The following is a 17,430-nucleotide window of genomic DNA, read 5'->3' on the forward strand; positions in this document are numbered from 1 at the left end:
GGTGTTGAGGCGCTGGCACAGGATGCCCAGAGGTCTGGTGGATGCCCTGTACTTGGAGGCACTCAAGGTGAGGCTAATTGGGGCTCTTGAGCAACCTGATGAAGCTGTAGGTGTCCCTGTTTGTATCAGGGGAGTTGGACCAGTTGCCCTTTAAGGATCCCTTCCACCTCAAATGATTGTATGATTCTAGGTTAAGGCTGAGTAACACATCCTTCATGCACAGCACACTGGTTTTCTTCCAGGAACATGCCTGCGTTGTTAGTTTTCCTAAACCCACAATTAATTTTAATGAAACCATTTTCTTTTTTTAGATCAGCTTCAGAGGGAGAAAGAGGAGGAGTTTCTTCCACCACACATCAATGAATTTGGGAAGGATGCACCATAGGATTCCTGAGGAAGCTCGTGTATGTGGTATGGAGAGATGGAGGAAACCAAAGTTCACGCTCTGTGAAGTACATACGCAGGGTATTAATTGAAAGGCAGTTTTACAAGCAGCCTCTGGGTCATCCGGGGATACAGAATCAGGATAAGTTGCACAATTGTATTCCCCACAGGACACATACAAGAGCGCAGCTCACCCCTAACCTGAAGGAATGCTGCTAACCAGGCACTATCACCCTAACCTATGTTACTGGTGTGCCAACAGTTCTTATATATACGACTGCTTAGACGCGTTTGATTTCTCCTTTTTAATTAATCGCTCAGATGAAAGCTGTGCTTCCATCCACGCAAGAGGGAAGATTTAGGTTGGATGTTAGGGGGAAGTTCTTCACTAGGAGAGTGGTTAGGCCCTGGAACAGGCTGCCCAGGGAGGCTGTGGATGCCCCGTCCTTGGAGGTGTTCAAGGCCAGGTTGGACGGGGCCCTGGGCAACCTGATCTAGTAAAGGTGTATGTTTGGTGGCCCTGCCAGGCAGGGGGGTTGGAACTACATGATCCTTGAGGACGCTTCCAACCCGGGTCGTTCTGTGACTCTGTGAAGGCTCGTTCTGTGAGCAGCGCGTACCCGCCGTGCTGAGCTCTGAGCTCTGAGCTCGTCCGGCCGCCGTAGTCCGGTCGCTGTGCTCATGCGCGATGCCGGCGCGGTACGGCCGGGTGATGGCGCAGCGCGCGGGCGGGCGGGCTCTGTGCGCGCTGCGGGGCCGCCTGCTGCCCCCCGGCCCTGCGGCCGCCCGCCTCGGCTCCTCGGGGCCCGCACTGCAGCGGGCGGCCGGAGCCGAGGAGGCAGGTGAGGGCTGCGGGCCTAGCCGCGCTCCCCGCTCGATTTGGGCCGTCGTTTGTTCACTTGGGGCGGGGGGAGGAGTGGTGGCGCTCCGGGTGAGGCCTTGGGGCGTCCATGGGTCGCGGCGTGCCGGCTGGGGACGCCTTAGGGCGGGGGGTTCGAAGTGCGGCCTGAGCGGGTTGCTGTGGCTGTGGCTGTGCCATGCAGGTCGGTCCCTGCAGCGAGCCTGCGGCCTGTGCGCTTGGTTCACAGCTGGAAAGGCATTAGGCGGCCACGTGGATGCTCGTAGCTTGAGAGGCGTTGTGTGGGAGCCAGCTGAGCGAGCAGGGAAGGTCAGGCTGTAGAATGAGAGATCAGCATTCGGAGATTTTGGAAAGGGTCCAGAGGAGGGCCACGAAAATGATCAGGGGGCTGGAGCACCTCCTCTATGAGGACAGGCTGAGGGAGTTGGGCTTGTTCAGCCTGGAGAAGAGAAGGTTGCGGGGTGACCTCATTGCAGCCTTTCAATACCTGAAGGGAACTTACTCCCAGGAGGGGAGTAAACTCTTCAAAAGGGCTGACAATAGCAGGACTAGGGAAAATGGTTTTAAGTTAAAAGAGGGAAGATTTAGGTTGGGTGTTAGGGGGAAGTTCTTCACTAGGAGAGTGGTTAGGCCCTTGAACAGGCTGCCCAGGGAGGTTGTGGATGCCCCGTCCTTGGAGGTGTTCAAGACCAGGTTGGACGGGGCCCTGGGCAACCTGATCTAGTAAAGGTGTATGTTTGGTGGCCCTGCCAGGCAGGGGGGTTGGAACTACATGATCCTCGAGGTCGCTTCCAACCCGGGTCATTCTGTGATTCTGTGAATGACAGTCACATAGAAAAACCACAGTTGTTTACTGTGTGTCCTTGGGTTAAGAAGCATGGAGCAAGTTGGGTGAAGGAGTACATCCAGCTTTCTTTGGTGTATGCATCAGGGGTCATTTGTCTCACCTGGCTTGCTCCGTGCTATGTGAACAGGTATGTCAGCGTCAGCACACGGAGGGCACCGTTAGGGTGCATTGAGCACCGCTGGAAGCCAGCAGCAGTGCAGGCCTGCATCTGTTTGGTGACTGCAAGACTGTGGCACAAACCTGAAACATTGTACTGAGGAAGAAAGAAAGCAGTGAGGACTGATTCTCAATCACTTAAAACAAATGCAATCATCTGGAATCGTGCTGTGCTTAGAAACAAGAAGAGATGCCAGAACACATCTGCTGAATTTAGTGGTAGCCATAGGGAAGTAGCTGCATGCTCTCAGTCTTTCCAATTTGAATTATGAGTGATAGTGCGAACAGGGAGCCTTCGACATCGAACGTGATGTGGTCATTTGATTAGCTTGAGTTGTGCAGGGTTGTGGTTATAATTCAGGTTTGGGATGTGGCCCCTTTGTCTGCATGCAGTTAACAAGAAAATTTTCTCTGTTTCTGGATATTCCAGCATGTCTTATTTCCATGTTGATTTTGTTGGCTGTCAGCAGCAGTGTAGATTGCTGGTAATGTGGCAAGGTGTGACCGATCTACGAGTTATTTGAAGTGAGTCGCTGAAAGTATAATATGAAAAGAAAACGTTGTGTGGGAGTTTGCTGTAAAGGAAGGTGATGAGGTGTAAAAATACGCAAATGTAAAATTGTTCCGAGGGTGAAAGTGTTGTTTTTGTGGTGGCAAAGAGGCCACCACATCTTTCCAGGGCAGCTTGTCAGTAGTGTAGCTCTGTCTGGTGCCGTTGCTGGGTACCTTGTTGCTAGACTCATGTGCTGAGTTTTTAATGGTGAGTAGCAAATCAGAGAACAGTAGAGATTCCTCATATCAAATGTCCTGTGGCACCAAGGAAAGACAATATTGTTTCCATCCTACATTTTCTATACTTTGTTCTTAGAAAATGTAAATATTTGTGAGAGAAATACACTTCTGAATGTATTTCATTCTCTCTGGGGTTTTCTGTTTTGCTGTGATTCTTCCAGACTGCAAGAGCAAACCTTTGTTTAGTTGTTCAATCCCAAAGGATAGAACAAAAATCAGCTTTAAGTCTTTGTGCAGAAGGAAAACTTGATGTTTGTTTCTTCTTGCAGATGCTGAAGTCAGTACCAGGAAGAAGACATTCACTGAGGTTCAGACAGAACGATTGGAGCAGGCGGATCGGAGTGTTTTAATTAGGTGCCCATCAAAACTTAATGAAAAAAAATTACTGCAGTATTTATCCAGCCATGGAAAAATTGACAATTATTTCTTCTTTGAAAATCGTGTAAGTAGCTGACAGTACAACTTAAATCTAGAAAAGAATCACTGTCATCTGGTCAAGGCTTCATACATCTAAGCTGTGCATATTATACACAATATGTTCGACTGGTGTTTGTCTTTATTATTGTTTACAAGATCACAGAATCACAGAATGACCTGGGTTGGAAGGGACCTCAAGGATCATGAACCCCCCCCCTGCCTGGCAGGGCCACGAAACTTCCATGTTTACTAGATCAGGTTGCCCAGGGCCCCGTCCAACCTGGCCCTGAACAGCTCCAAGGACGGGGCATCCACAGCTTCCCTGGGCAGCCTGTTCCAGGACCTCACTACTCTCCTAGTAAAGAACTTCCCCCTAACATCCAACCTAAATCTTCCCTCTTTCAACTTAAAACCATTTCCCCTTGTCCTATTATCGGCCTTTTCTAAGAGTTTACTCCCCTCCTGGTTACAGGTTCCCTTCAGGTACTGAAAGGCTGCAATGAGGTCACCCTGCAGCCTTCTCTTCTCCAGGCTGAACAAGCCCAGCTCCCTCAGCCTGTCCTCATAGAAAGATGCTCCAGCCCCCTGACCATTCTCATGACCCTCCTCTGGACCCTCTCCAACAGCTCTATGTCTTTCTTGTACTGAGGGCGCCATACCTGGACACAGTATTCCAGATGGGGCCGATGTTGCACAACAAATCTGTGTATTTAAGTTACCTAAGCGATGCCTGTTTTTAAGTGACTCTCACAACCTGTTTTATTCCAAATCTTTGAAATTTTAATGTCATGCTGTTAATTGTCTGAAAAATAGAGCTAACCCTTTGTTATGTTTCTTTTTAGAGGTAGATGTTTAGTGCTAGCTACCAAGAAAAGAGGGCTGCGGGCTGACCTCATTGCATCCTTTCAGTACCTGAAGGGAACCGATGTCCAGGAGGGGAGCAAACTCTTTGAAGGGACTGATAATAGCAGGACAAGGGGTAATGGATTTAAGTTGAAAGAGGGAAGATTTAGGTTGGATGTTAGGGGGAAGTTCTTCACTAGGAGAGTGGTGAGATCCTGGAACAGGCTGCCCAGGGGCATTGTGGATGCCCTGTCCTTGGCAGTGTTCAAGGCCATGTTGGACGGGGTCCTGGGCAACCTGATCTAGTAATTGTGGAAGTTTGGTGGCCCTGCTAGGCAGGGGGCTGGAATTTCATGATCCTTGAGGTCCCTTCCAACCCGGGTCATTCTGTGATTCTGTACAGAAGCTGACATTTAGCTTCAGGACTCTTGCTCAGATGCCACAGTATTCTCAGGCAGATCTGAATAACATGAATGCAATCAGTTCAGTGCTCATATGCATTTATCTAACACTGTTTCTATCTGTAATGTTTCAGGGTGTTAATGCTTTAATAGAATTTTCTGAGAAGAGCAGTGTAACCTCACTACAGGCCGTTACTGGAATTCCAAAGGCTGCTGAGCATCATGTCGTCCCATATAAATCCAGACTTTTTACTTTCACACTGAAAAACCCCGGGAGTCAAGCTGCTGAAGAAAGGCCAGTAAACCTCTCTCCTCAGTCTCACATTCCAGTGAATGAGCTTATTCCAAAGCTCTGTTCTGCAGACAGTGTAAGTATAAGTTTGCTCTAATGAAACGAACCTTGTCCATGTAACATTTGCAAATGGTCATGTGAAGCTTTTAAAGTATTTTTTTCTGTTGAAAAAATAACTCCTGTTAGAGTTGTGTCAACGGCTGTCATAAATAGACATAATTAATGTGTTTCAGTGCAAGTATCAGTCATTTTTTCTTCTATAGAAAGCAAACCTGTTTGAGACTAAATTAAAATCTTCTAATTGCGGTGGTAGTAAGTGGATGAAAATGTATATTGATAGGCAGAAGATGAGTTGTTAAGTTTTTGCAATGTTTATTTCCTTAAACAGATAAGCAGTCAAATGTACATTCTGCTGAACGAGTATCAACTTACAGAAGAAAACATCAAGCTCCGATACTTGGCCTGTTCTCTGGTTCGGGATTTTGCACGCGCCTATTTTCCAGACAGCACTGTAAAGCCATTTGGCTCTTCAGTGAACACCTTTGGCAAACTGGGATGTGATGTGGACATGTTTCTGGACTTCCGTGATATACAGAAGCGTGCTACACAAATGGTAAGGTGATGTTGTGTGGCTCCAGTCTTCATTCTTTGTAATAGAAAGAAAATAATTCACTGGTTGTGCAGACTGTGTGTGTACTGTCAGGCTGAAGAAAACACTCATCCTCCAAGGCTGATTCAGCAATACCAGACCTTCCAGTCCTGCTGTATTTTTCTTTTCTGGAGCTGCTGGGCTTCATCCTTGCTTATCTGGGATTTTTAGGGTCCTCTCTATCCTGATACATAATAATCATATGCATCTGTGCGCGTGTGCGTTTTGAGAGTGCTGTCGGATTGTTTTTCCTCAGATAAAGAAGTTACTGTAATAATGCTACAGAAACATTCCTATAAGTGTGTGTGGAGGTGTTGAGACCTGCTGGGTGGTGGATAATTGTAGTTAGTGCTGTTCATGTTTGCAGGGTCTGTCCAGAGAGAGTTCATCATGTTAACATTGCGTGGTTTCATTGAGAAGGGAATAGGTTTGGCTTACTATTGGAAGGAACCTGAGATGTGCTGGGACTAGGAGCTAGGAGTGAAACAGGAATTGAACCAATTAATAATGCAGATATTTTTAGTTGTCACACTTTCCATAACGTACTTTGTAATTATTTGATTATCTCACTGATAACACTGCAGTAAGCACCAAGACAACTGATGCTTACTAAGCAAGTGTAAAGGCTTGAAACTGAAATATGTTCACTTGAATTTGCTGACCAAAGTGCAGAATTTCCATGTGTACCTTGAGAAGTTGGGTGGTTACACAGGACTGCCAATAAGCAATGCTCAGGGAACAGTGTTGCCTTTATCAGCACACATATCAAATTTAATCTTAGCTGTGTCTTCACCCATATGAGAATGTAGAAATTTGTACTGTGTATCCAAGTGTCAAATACTTCATGTTGGGATTTGGGCAGCTTTAAATCATAAGGGTTATTTAGAGTAGGTTGTACACAGGCATAAAGAATGGGAAATGACCAGGCAAGGCATTTTTGAAAGGCTCTTGTCTCTTCTGCTGTTTTTTGACTATGGATAGTGTAATTGTCCTTTTGAATTGGAGACGGAAATATGAAAGAAGGAGGTGAGAATTGGGACAGGAAGAAGGGGGATTTGGATCGCAAGTATCCTGTGAAGAAGTTGGGATTCTTAGTGGATTCTGAATTGGTAATAAAGTGATTCTGGCATTTTGAAATCTGTTCTCTTCATTTATATAGTAATAGCTTGGGGAAAACTAGTTTTGTTTTCCTCTTAGAAGATGACAATGGCCTAAAGCTTTTGAAGATTGAGATTTGCTCAGCCTTTCTGCACTACTTCTGTTTTGCCCTGTATTTGATTTTTAAAGAAATATGCCTTCAAACGTTCTTAGTTTTCATTTTGATTGCAGTGATCGAATGCAATGGAAGATGTCAGCTGATGGACAGGATCACTGAGAGTTTGTTGGGAAGGTTATAGTCCAAGTGCCCTTTACATTTAGTTGCCTCTTGAGTTTTGGGGAAAAAATCTTTGAATTATGAAATGCCTGTTTTCAAAGCACATATTGTAACTAGCTGTTGTTTGGTACTGATGCTCTGCAGCAATAAAATCCTTCTTCCATGTCATACTTCATAAGGAATACACATACTCTGAAGGCAGTCCTGCAGTAGAAGATGATTTCAGAATCGCACACCAAGCCTAAGGAAAAAAGGCAGTGGGTCATGGTAGATGTTAGGTGTGAAAACATCTTTCCCATTAAAACATTTGTTTTAATCCTTTTCATATGCATATATCAGTTGTTCTGTCATACTGGCATTAAAAACTGTCTTGGATTGTTAAGCATATGATTCCTCTGAGCATGTGCACTTCAGCAAAGCATTAATCCCAGTTCTGAGAAAAATGACTGTACCTAAAATGTAGGTTGCCCAGGGAGGTGGTGGAGTCTCCTTCTCTGGAGATATTCAAGACCCGCCTGGATGCCTACCTGTGTGACATGGTGTAGGGAGCCTGCTTTGGCAGGGGGGTTGGACTCAATGATCTCTAGAGGTCCCTTCCAACCCCTACAATTCTGTGATTCTGTATTACTTCATATGTGAAAGCTGGAAAAGAGGACATCAAATCAGTCACTGTTCTGCAGAAGTCCTGCATTAATGCCATGGAAAAGAGCATTTGCTGTTGTCTTTTATCCCAAGAGGTCAACTTTTTACTTGTGGTTTTGAAAAACTTCTGCAAATCAAGTGTGGAGGTGAATGTAATCACAGCTGCCCATTTATTAATAACTTTTCTCTTTGTTTTTTAATCCTGAAGTGGTGACGTGCCTAGAAATTGCAGAATGTTAGAGAACGATTAATAAACTTGGCTTAAGTTAGTAGTAGTTAGTCCAGACTTGTTTTGAGCAGCATGGTAAAAACTGATGGAGAATCACAGGGATGGAGTAAGTGGTGTCAGTACTTCATTCTCCCACAAGAGGAACCAAAGCTCCATCTGTAAGTTCAACTGACTGAGAGCATTTGTTTTATCATGAAGAAAGTCCATCCACCTTTTAAGATATTGAACTGCCCAGGAAGGCACATGGTGATGTTTTTCTGTCATGTAGAGGTACAAACACCAGCATGCCTGTGTATCAGCCAAGTCCCTGCCTTTTTTTTTTCCTGTTACCTCCTTCAGAGTTCATAGCTGTGGGCTCCTTTTGCTTTGAGCCAGTGCTGCCATAGCGTGCAGTTGCACAGCCCAGTGGGGCTGGAGAGCACTCTCCTGGTATGCCCACACATACTGTAGCTGGAGAACTGTTGGCAGCAAGGAAAGGTTACCGTTGTTGTTATCATGGGGACACAAATTTCAGTTCCTGAAATGAATGTGTGGGAAGTTGTTGCAAGGTCTTTGACTTTTGAAGTGTTTTGCTTGTCTGCAAGGTGTTCTTTAATACCTTCCATTTTCAGTCGTGTTGTGTTGTGAATTCCAGAACGAGCTGTTCTAGGTAATGTAGTAGCATTATATCCGCATCAGAAAAACTTCACAGTAAGTTACTCACTACTAACATGAGAAAAATTGAATCACTGAGAAAAGAATGGTACAAGAAAAATCAGTATGGTTTAGTTTGTTACAAGTTCTGCTGGCTGCTCTGCAAAATTCACTGTACAAACCACTTTGCAAATTCTCATAGTCTTGCAGAAGTATTCTTAAATTTCTCTTCAGTTCCAGAACTAACAGTTTGCTTTTTAAAATCTTTTGTTAGAAAAAAGGTCCCTTCGAAATAGAGTATCAGATGAAAAGATTACCATCAGAAAGATTAGCAACTCAGAAGATTCTGTCTATAATTGGTGATTGTCTTGACAATTTTGGTCCTGGGTATTCAAGTGTACAGAAGATCCTCAACGCTCGCTGCCCCCTGGTGAAGTTCTCCCATCAACCAACAGGATTCCAGTGCGATCTGTCAGTGAGCAACAGGTAACGCCTGGTTTTAATTGGTTTGGGATGAATAGTAAGTTCTGGAAACACGAGAACAGTTCACTCTATTCAGTTCCGTGTTTATGTCAAATAAAAATGTTGGGTCTGAAAGGGATATTTTTGCCTATTAGAACTTAGTTTCCCAATGTGCTAAATATCTGTTTCTCTAATAAAGAAAATTATTGCTAGGAGAAACTGAAGACCTGAAAAACACCCTACCCAATAAGGTTGGCTTGTCAGGAACTGAAAGCAGACATTAAGTCATCTCTTTGTGTACGTGTATATGCAAAACCTTGTTTGGATTGCTTTCCAAACTAAGCAGCTGCATCATGATAATTGTAATTATCAGCTGATCTGCAGTCATTGGATTTCTAGTTATTTTGGCATCTGCATCCTTTTTACTGGCAGAATATCTGGAATGCTGCATTAACTTTGTGCATTAGAAAGCAGCTTGAAGTTTCACCATCATTTGTACCATTCGTAACAGCACCCAATAGAGGGAGCAGGCTTCTCACAAATTGTTCTCTGCATCTTTTCCCTTTCTCAGCTTGCTCCCATGTTTTTAGGTGACCAGTGGTTGACAGTTGCTCATTTGCTTTGTTTTGCTGTCACTTACTTTATTAAGAAATAACCACCTGCATCCAGTATCCACCTGTAGCGCTAGCATATGTGCATATAATTAAAAGCAAGTATATAATCATTTTTATTTGTTAGGGATTGGTGATTCTAGTGGTTCCCTTCCAAAATTCTTTTTGATTCACCTACTACACACACTGTGATTTGCACACATCAGATGCAGTCACATCATAGACTGTATTTTCTGAATTACCCCGTGTTCTGTTTCAGAACATACAGGAGTTCTGTGATATTTGATCAGTACTGTCATAACATTAACGCCTATTTTATGGTGATAGTCAGCATAGGTTTCCATGCAAATTGTTTTTTTGTAATTCTCTGCAAAGGTTGGTTTGGTGCAACAGTGAGAGTATTGTTACTTGAAGAAATAACACATCCTTATGGACACAAGAACTTTGCAGTTGAGACTTTAGAAGTGCAGGTATTAGAAGGCTTTGATGCAGCAGCTGACCCCAAATGCCTTGGTGAATTTTTAGAGGAATTCGGTGCAAGACTGGAAATAAAAGGTTGTCAGATTTATCATCCTGGACAATTTCAGACGCTTTCATCTCTTTTATTTCATGAATAAACGTTGTGTGGATTTTTGTTTGTTTCTTTCTTTGTTTTTATATGGATACCCTCGTCCCTTGTAACTGATAATCTAGTGCTGAGCAGCCAGCCCTGGCATAACAATAATAACTGCGTTATTATTTACATCTTATGCTTTTTCTTCCCCAGCATTGCTATAAAATGTTCAGAACTCCTGTATATCTACGGCTGTCTTGATCCCCGTGTAAGAGCTCTGGTGTTCAGTTTACGATGCTGGGCCCGTGTTCATGGGCTTACAAACAGCGTGCCCGGTACCTGGATTACAAACTTCTCTTTAACCATGATGATCATGTTTTTTCTGCAAAAGAGATCGCCACCCATCATTCCAACACTAGACCAACTTAAAGAGCTGGCAGGTAAGAGCAGCTGTTTGAAAAATGCCTCCATGTCTTTCACACAATTATTTTAACTTGGTGAGGTTAGGAATAAATCCAAGCCATTTCCTTGTGCTCTCCAGTAGCAACATGCACTGTCTGCCTTATGTTTGAGGGAACGCATAAGTTTCACGTGCACTTTTTGTAAAAATACTTTATCCTAAAATGCAAACGAATCAGCTGTCAGTACAGTGTTTAATTCTGCTCAGGGGCTTATTCACAATTCTGTTCTGTGCCTTGGGCAACTTAAAATCATTTATTTGCCCAGTGCTCCCACCTGTTTCTTTTTGTTGTTTGTTGTATTTTGCTGCAGATTCATAAGATTTCAAAAGTCTCTGCAGTTTTTAAGGATTTTGCGCTGATCGATGTATGTATTGTTTTACAGACTCCAAATGTACCAATATTTTCTTCCCATTTATTTGTTAATGTGCTTGAGACTATTCAGGGCAATTGCAAGTAATTTTTTACCTTAACAGGCAAGTTGTTGTGACTGTTTCAGTATCTCAGTTTCAGGGCGTGTTAATCTTCAGCTAATTGAACAAAGCATGGAGAATGATGTCCCAAATTCTTGATTCCTCACTTTTTTCCACAGCTTCTGTGAAAGCTTTGGGAAGATGATCTGCTTTCTGTTGCTTTAAAATCGTTTTAAATGTTCCCATTAGCAGTTACTAACAGACTCTCAAAATAAATCAGGCACTTGTATGCGCAGAATAATAGTACAGCCATTTATGAGATTTTTACAAGACATTCCTAATAGCTTTTCTGAAAAGGAGGATGGACACTTGAGTGTAATTGTTCATGCCCTTGTGTAGTTATTAACCTCAGAACATTGTACTGTATTATAACGCTATGCATGCAGAGATGCTGTGTTTGTTGCTAAGACTTCAGAGAGATATGGATGTCATACACCTTATTCCTGTAGTTTCTTGAAAACACATCATTTCCTCATGCTTCTTTCCCTTAGTTTGCCCAAAGATTTGTTTCTCCATGTAAATCTTTAACCATTTAAGTTGAATCTTAACCTTGAAGTTTGCTTACGAATTTGTAATTTGCTTTACTCCTTGAATTCTATCATGTCTTATTTCTGGATTTTTATTATGTACAATGGCATTTTATTTTTTATCTCTTCAAAATTTGCTTTTAACTTCTGTTACAGATGAAAAAGACAAACACGTAATTGGAGGCTATGATTGCTCATTTGTTAGTGACTTAAGCAAGATTAAGCCTACAAAAAATACAGAAAGTCTTGGTAGGTAAATCTTCATTAACTCTGCTTTTTCTGAGCATGTTGAAAATAAACATTTCCTTATTGCTGGTTGGTTTTCTCTCCGTTAGACGAGTTGCTGTGTGACTTCTTTCAGTACTTTGGAAACTTTGACTTCAGAAAGAATTCCTTAAATCTTCGAAAGGTAAATGAATTTTAATCTCTCATCATTATCCATTAAACTCTTATTGTCTACAGTTTGCGAAACTGCCTGTGTTAAACAACTACTTTCATTTTCAAGCATCTATGCAAAGTGCATTCAAATTGGTTGTTTCCAGAAAGTGAGTCTTCTGTTTGAAGGAAGAGTTTTCTTCTCAAGCCGTGATCATCTACTGTAGCATTCTTAATGGTGCTGTGTCACTACTTGTATATGTTGGACAGCAGAAACTATAATGCAAAGTCTTTATGATTCTTTTGTAACCACCCTGTATAAAAAGTGACTGTTTTCAAAAGCAGGAACTTTTAAAATGTCACAATGTCTGTCATAGCAAGTCAGTGACAAACCCATCACACTGAAAAACTTTGCATTTAAGGTTGCAAGTACGAATCCAAACAGTGTCCACATGAAAATTTAAACTGAGTTTTGAAACTTGCTTTTCACACTTCTGTTTCTTACTGTAGTTACCGTCAACCTTCAGTAAGCATAGTTACAACTCAGTGAGCGTGACAGATAATGTGATTGTACGCTTACCAAGAGATCTGTGCTGTAATCTTGTTTTCTTTACATAATTAAGTCATGCTCCTTGGGGATCTGTGTGTATATGTATATGAAAGTGTAATAGTCAAGTATACGTAAATGCAGTAACTACTGGTACCTGTTTCTGCTGGGCTTCTTGTTTCAGAGGTTTCAGTGCAGTGTTGCCATGTAGTCACTCTCATTTGTGTTTCATTTCCTACTTGAACGCTCCCAGTTTCTGGCGTAAAAGTTTTTTGTTTGTTTTTCTGATTGATCTAGGTACAAATTAATGAAGCTGGGTAACTATTGTTTGCCACTACACCTTAAAAGATGAGTTAAAAGACAAAACAAAATAACCTCCTTGTGCAGATCCTGAATTGGATAGAAGAACTGCCTGTGTTGCAGATGTTCTTCTGTTTAACTAGCTGTCCTACCCCTGGAGCAAGGGTGTGCAGCATGCATGTGAACACTTCTGGACTAGCATTAGCCGCTAGGTTCCTGCTAGGGTATGCAGTGGAAGGCTTGTAAAGGTGGTACAGAGCAATGTAGTAATGCAGAGAAAGTCAGCTGAGGAGTGCTGATAAGTAATGCGATGGAAGCATGTATAAATAGCAAACTACATAGTTGATAACAACTTGTATTCTACTATACTAAGTACACAAAAGTGGATCATGGTCTAAATAGCTCTGTACTTAAATGACAAACTGAACTGGGGACAATTTCAGTCAAGGCAGTAATCTTGCTTTGCTATACCAGCTCTTAGTGAGTGCTGTGGGAGAAATGATTTCAACAGGTTAAGCTCATTGAGTCATTTGTCAGACCAGGCTGTGCACATTAATTTGATACTCATGCTGCCCATACACAGATGAGGGTAGGAGTAGATTTCAGTGAGTGAAGTTTGAGGTTTGTGGAAAAGCAAATGGGAGAATGGCCAAAAAGACAGGGTGAGTTGTTGTTGTAGTACATTATTACCTTGAAGGAAATCTTAAGTTCAGTGTGGCAAGGAAAGCAGCTACTAAGGATTTAGAGGACAGGAGTCATACACTCAGATTGACAGGAAAATTAAGTTGATTAATAGTGCCTTTTCTTTTTTTCCCCAGAAAGTGGTCTTCTGGGTCAAAAAAACTCTTAATGTAATCACTCAAGTGATTTGTTACTTGCTCAGCATATAATGCATATGTGCAACTTAGTATTTTTCTTTACGCTATCTGCAGGGAAAGGAAGTAAATAAACCTGAGTCGTCTCCTCTTTATATCTGGAATCCCTTTGAACAAGACCTTAATATCAGCAAGAATGTTAATCAGCCACAGCTGGAGAAATTTGTAGCTGTGGCCAGAGAAAGTGCCTGGATTTTACAGAAGGAAGATAAAACTCAGCAAATGGTCAATAAGGAGCCCTGGGGACTGGCAGCCGTACTGATACCATTTGGAAAAAGTAATCGAAACACAATGAAGAATAGGACAAAGGGAATAGGAAGTGAAACAATCAAAAGCCTCTTGGACTCTTTAAAGTTAAGTGATGCAAACAACCTCCAGAAAGCAGTGGGGAAGTGACTTTCAGCACAGAACACAGTAGCTGCTATTCTGTTTTAGGAATTGAATGTGACACGGTCTGGAGAATATTGCTTTTAATATTTCTTTTGTGGTGAATTGGAGAGTTGGGTGACCTCTGGTTGTCATTGTGATGCTTTTGTAGAGGTCTACATTCTTTCTGTATATTATCTCCTCCTTTACTCTTCATTTTTCCATCTGTTTTGTGAATGAAGAGCATTAAAATGCAAATTTTACGGCTATATTTTGGAAATAGACTTTGATTGGGCACTCTTCAAAAATGAAAAAAAATCGGATGAAAAAAGAACGGGAAAAAAGCCATTGGGAATTGTTTTGGTTCATTCTTTTTGGTTAAGTAAAAGCTCAGGAAACAACCACCTATCAGTGAAAGCGCATCTTAAAAGAGGATGAATGTTTGCACCATTGCTTCCACTGCAGTCACATGCAGGAATCCAGTAAAACTGAAGAGCATGTATCTATTTTTGTAATTGTTTTCAGTTCGTGGGGATAGAGCTAAGACAAAAATAAAGAGGATGGAATTAGATAACAGGGTTTACGGTTTCATAGGTTATTGCTCTCCAAGGATAGAGCTCCTGTTTTGTGTTGGAAGCGTGGGTGTGCTCTCATGTTTACCACCTATTCTCAAACTTCTTTAACCAAATCTTCATTTTTTGTTATATGCATAGGGGTTGCTTCCAGTCATACTTCTCTGTTAATGTTTCCCATTTTGTCTTCAACTTGAGCTTGTATTTCAGATTCCAGTAGGGGATGTTTTGGTGCCCTTCTGGCCTTATCAATAATCCTGAAAGTTCCTGCCCACTGGACAGCACCAAAACCTTCCTCACACTATTTGTTTCTCTCTTTGTCCTTTGTGAGATTCCACAGGGAATCCAATACCAATGCTTGAGTTCACAGTCCTGTCTTACTTTTCAGATATTCAGGGGATTGCTGACTGTCCATGTTTCAGATCAGGTAGGCCAGAAAGAGTCAACTTTTCTCATTGTCTTGAAGAAAGCATTGAGTTGTCTGTGCTTATACCACAGGAGAGTGTTTTTGGAGGAGTATTGAGAGGGCTGGAAGGAATGAAGACGAAAAGAGAAGTGGAAAGAGGGCAGACAAATGACAGATTTTCAGGTAGATTTGTGATTATTCTGCCTTCCCAGTTTGTGCCACTGATGCATTAAAACTAAATGGCAAGCATGATAAGAACGATTACACAGACTGTTCTGACTCTTAAAGAAGTGCTGTACAAGAATTACCGCAAATCAGAGATTATCATACAGATGCAATATTCATGTTTATGATAACTGTTTCATTTTCAGTATTTTTAGATTCTTTAATGCTGTAATGCTATATGCTTTGTTGTGGGCTTTCTTTTTGTTTGCCAGAACTGCTGTTATCATTTGAAGTGTGTCTCTTTACCCTGAGGTATGTTTATTAGAGATCATATGGGCAATAGTGTGTAATTCAAGAGTATTTGTGCAAACACTGCTGGGTAGGGAGAAGTATTGTTCAGCAGTTAACAGTCTAAACAGAATTTGAGGAACAGATCAATGCTATATTAATTTATTTGAATTTTAAAATAATATTCGTATGTGTCCATTTCACACTTATAAATGTTTTATCAAAGAATGACTTATGGATTTATTATCTCAGTCACGGGAATTAATTCTTGTGTCAACTTCCTCGAGCCTTGAAATTCAAACTTAGCTTTCTGCTTAAATCTCTGTGCTAGTGTATGAACTTGTTTGGAGACTGGATGAAGTTTACTGTAACTTATTATTGGTGCTAATACAAACCTTTTCATAGCAAGCTTGGCATGGATGCAGTAAACAGTCTGCTGCTCACTTAAACTTTATAGACCCTAGATACGTTTTCTTCTGTTTCCTATGCAGTAGACTTGGAAGCCTTTTGAAGATTAGGGTGATGCTGAGTACTTGAGAACTGTCTCTTCTCCTGCTAAGTAGAAGGGGTAACAGGGATCCCCACATAGAGGTGATGTGGTAGACAGTCTCTAGCAAGGATTAAAGGGAAGGATAGCAAACAGATTTTGTTGTGTGTTTCTGCTGTCAGTCACCCATCCATGGTGACACAGTCAAGGTATTCCACAAGCAATTAAGAGATGTCTGGATCAGTAACTCTCATCCTTTGGGGAGATTTAAACTTCACAGATATAAACTGGGAATATTTTAGTACTGCAACAAGCAAGTCTGCAAAATTCCTCAAACACGCTGAAGGTAACTTCTTGTCACAAGTGCTTAGCCAGCAAGGAAAGGTGCCCTCCTAGAACTGCCTTCTGAGCTTAAGGCAAGTCTTGTGGGAGGTGCGATGGTGGGTGGATGTTTCGGCCACAGTGATCATTAAATAGCTGAGTTCAAAAGAGGTCAGCAGCATTACCACCCTGGATCTTAACTTTAAGCTTCTCAGAGAGCTAGTGAGCAGCGTCCCCTGGCTTTAAATCTGCTTTAGACAGTTTGGGAGCTCTGTGAGAGCTGCACTTTTCCTAAGAACCACCTTTTAAAAACACAGGAGCAAACAATCCCGTTGTGTCAAGCAAGTAGAAGAGAATATCAACTTTGATGAACAGGGAACTCCTTTTGGAATGTGGGCAGCAAAATAACCTCTGATCTCTGGAAGTAAGGTCAGGCTTCACAGGGAGATTAAAGAGCTTCAGCTGTAGGGAGAAAATAGGAGAACAACTCGAGTTGACAGTGGCCATTGTGGTGTCAGACAACCAGAAACGATTTTTTAATCAGCAGCAAGAGAAGATCTAAGGGAAATGTTGGGCTGATGCTTGATGAAGATAGTTACCTAACACATCGGAATGAGGAAAAAGCAGAGACCTCTGATCCACTTTTTGCCCTGGCTTTTAATATTAATGATAGTTCTTGGGTTCTTGGTCCTGTCAGTTGGAGGGACGTGACTCATGACGAAGGGAGCATGATTTGTGCTCACCAAAAGTGTAAGAGAACAGTTGCATCAGCACAGTTTGCAGGACCAGAGTGAAGGACCCCTCAGGCATTTACTGAAGGTCTTACATGTTTGGGGAGTAGGTGTGTATCAACAGCAAACTTACTGAGAGTGCTAAATGGGAAGGCGCTGCTGGCTCTCTGAAGGGATGAGAAGCCTGAAGCAGACCCGCTGGAACCGAGCACTGGGCAACCAACCATCAGCAGCACGATGTTCTACGAAGGAAAATGCTGAATTCTGCAGCTGGTACAGAGCAATGCTGGACTCAGGTACACGTGGAGATGGGTGGCTGGGGAGATGAGGATGAGGGCAGGCTCAGCGTGAGCCAGCAGCGCTCCCTGGTAGTTAACGAAGAAAATGTTTTGTT

At 42.2% G+C, this 17,430-nt stretch overlaps 1 protein-coding gene across 2 annotated transcripts; it reads left to right on the top strand.

Moving 5' to 3' along the window:
• Positions 1 to 1,085: 1,085 nt before the first annotated feature.
• On the top strand, positions 1,086 to 15,946 carry MTPAP (mitochondrial poly(A) polymerase). 2 transcript variants are annotated; one of them, XM_015853200.3, is made up of 9 exons: positions 1,086 to 1,226; positions 3,308 to 3,480; positions 4,834 to 5,067; positions 5,380 to 5,604; positions 8,794 to 9,005; positions 10,359 to 10,585; positions 11,760 to 11,852; positions 11,939 to 12,012; positions 13,758 to 15,946. In XM_015853200.3, exons 1-9 carry the CDS (start codon positions 1,097 to 1,099, stop codon positions 14,094 to 14,096), a joined length of 1,707 nt encoding a protein of 568 aa, XP_015708686.3. In that variant the 5' UTR covers positions 1,086 to 1,096; the 3' UTR covers positions 14,097 to 15,946. The 2 variants fall into 2 exon arrangements, with proteins under 2 accessions (XP_015708686.3, XP_085394914.1); XM_085538788.1 differs by lacking the exon at positions 3,308 to 3,480.
• The last annotated feature ends 1,484 nt before the right edge of the window (positions 15,947 to 17,430 follow it).

Source organism: Coturnix japonica, chromosome 2 (genome assembly GCF_054131305.1).
Source record: "Coturnix japonica strain WE chromosome 2, WE-NBRP24, whole genome shotgun sequence".
NCBI classification, from domain to species: domain Eukaryota; kingdom Metazoa; phylum Chordata; class Aves; order Galliformes; family Phasianidae; genus Coturnix; species Coturnix japonica.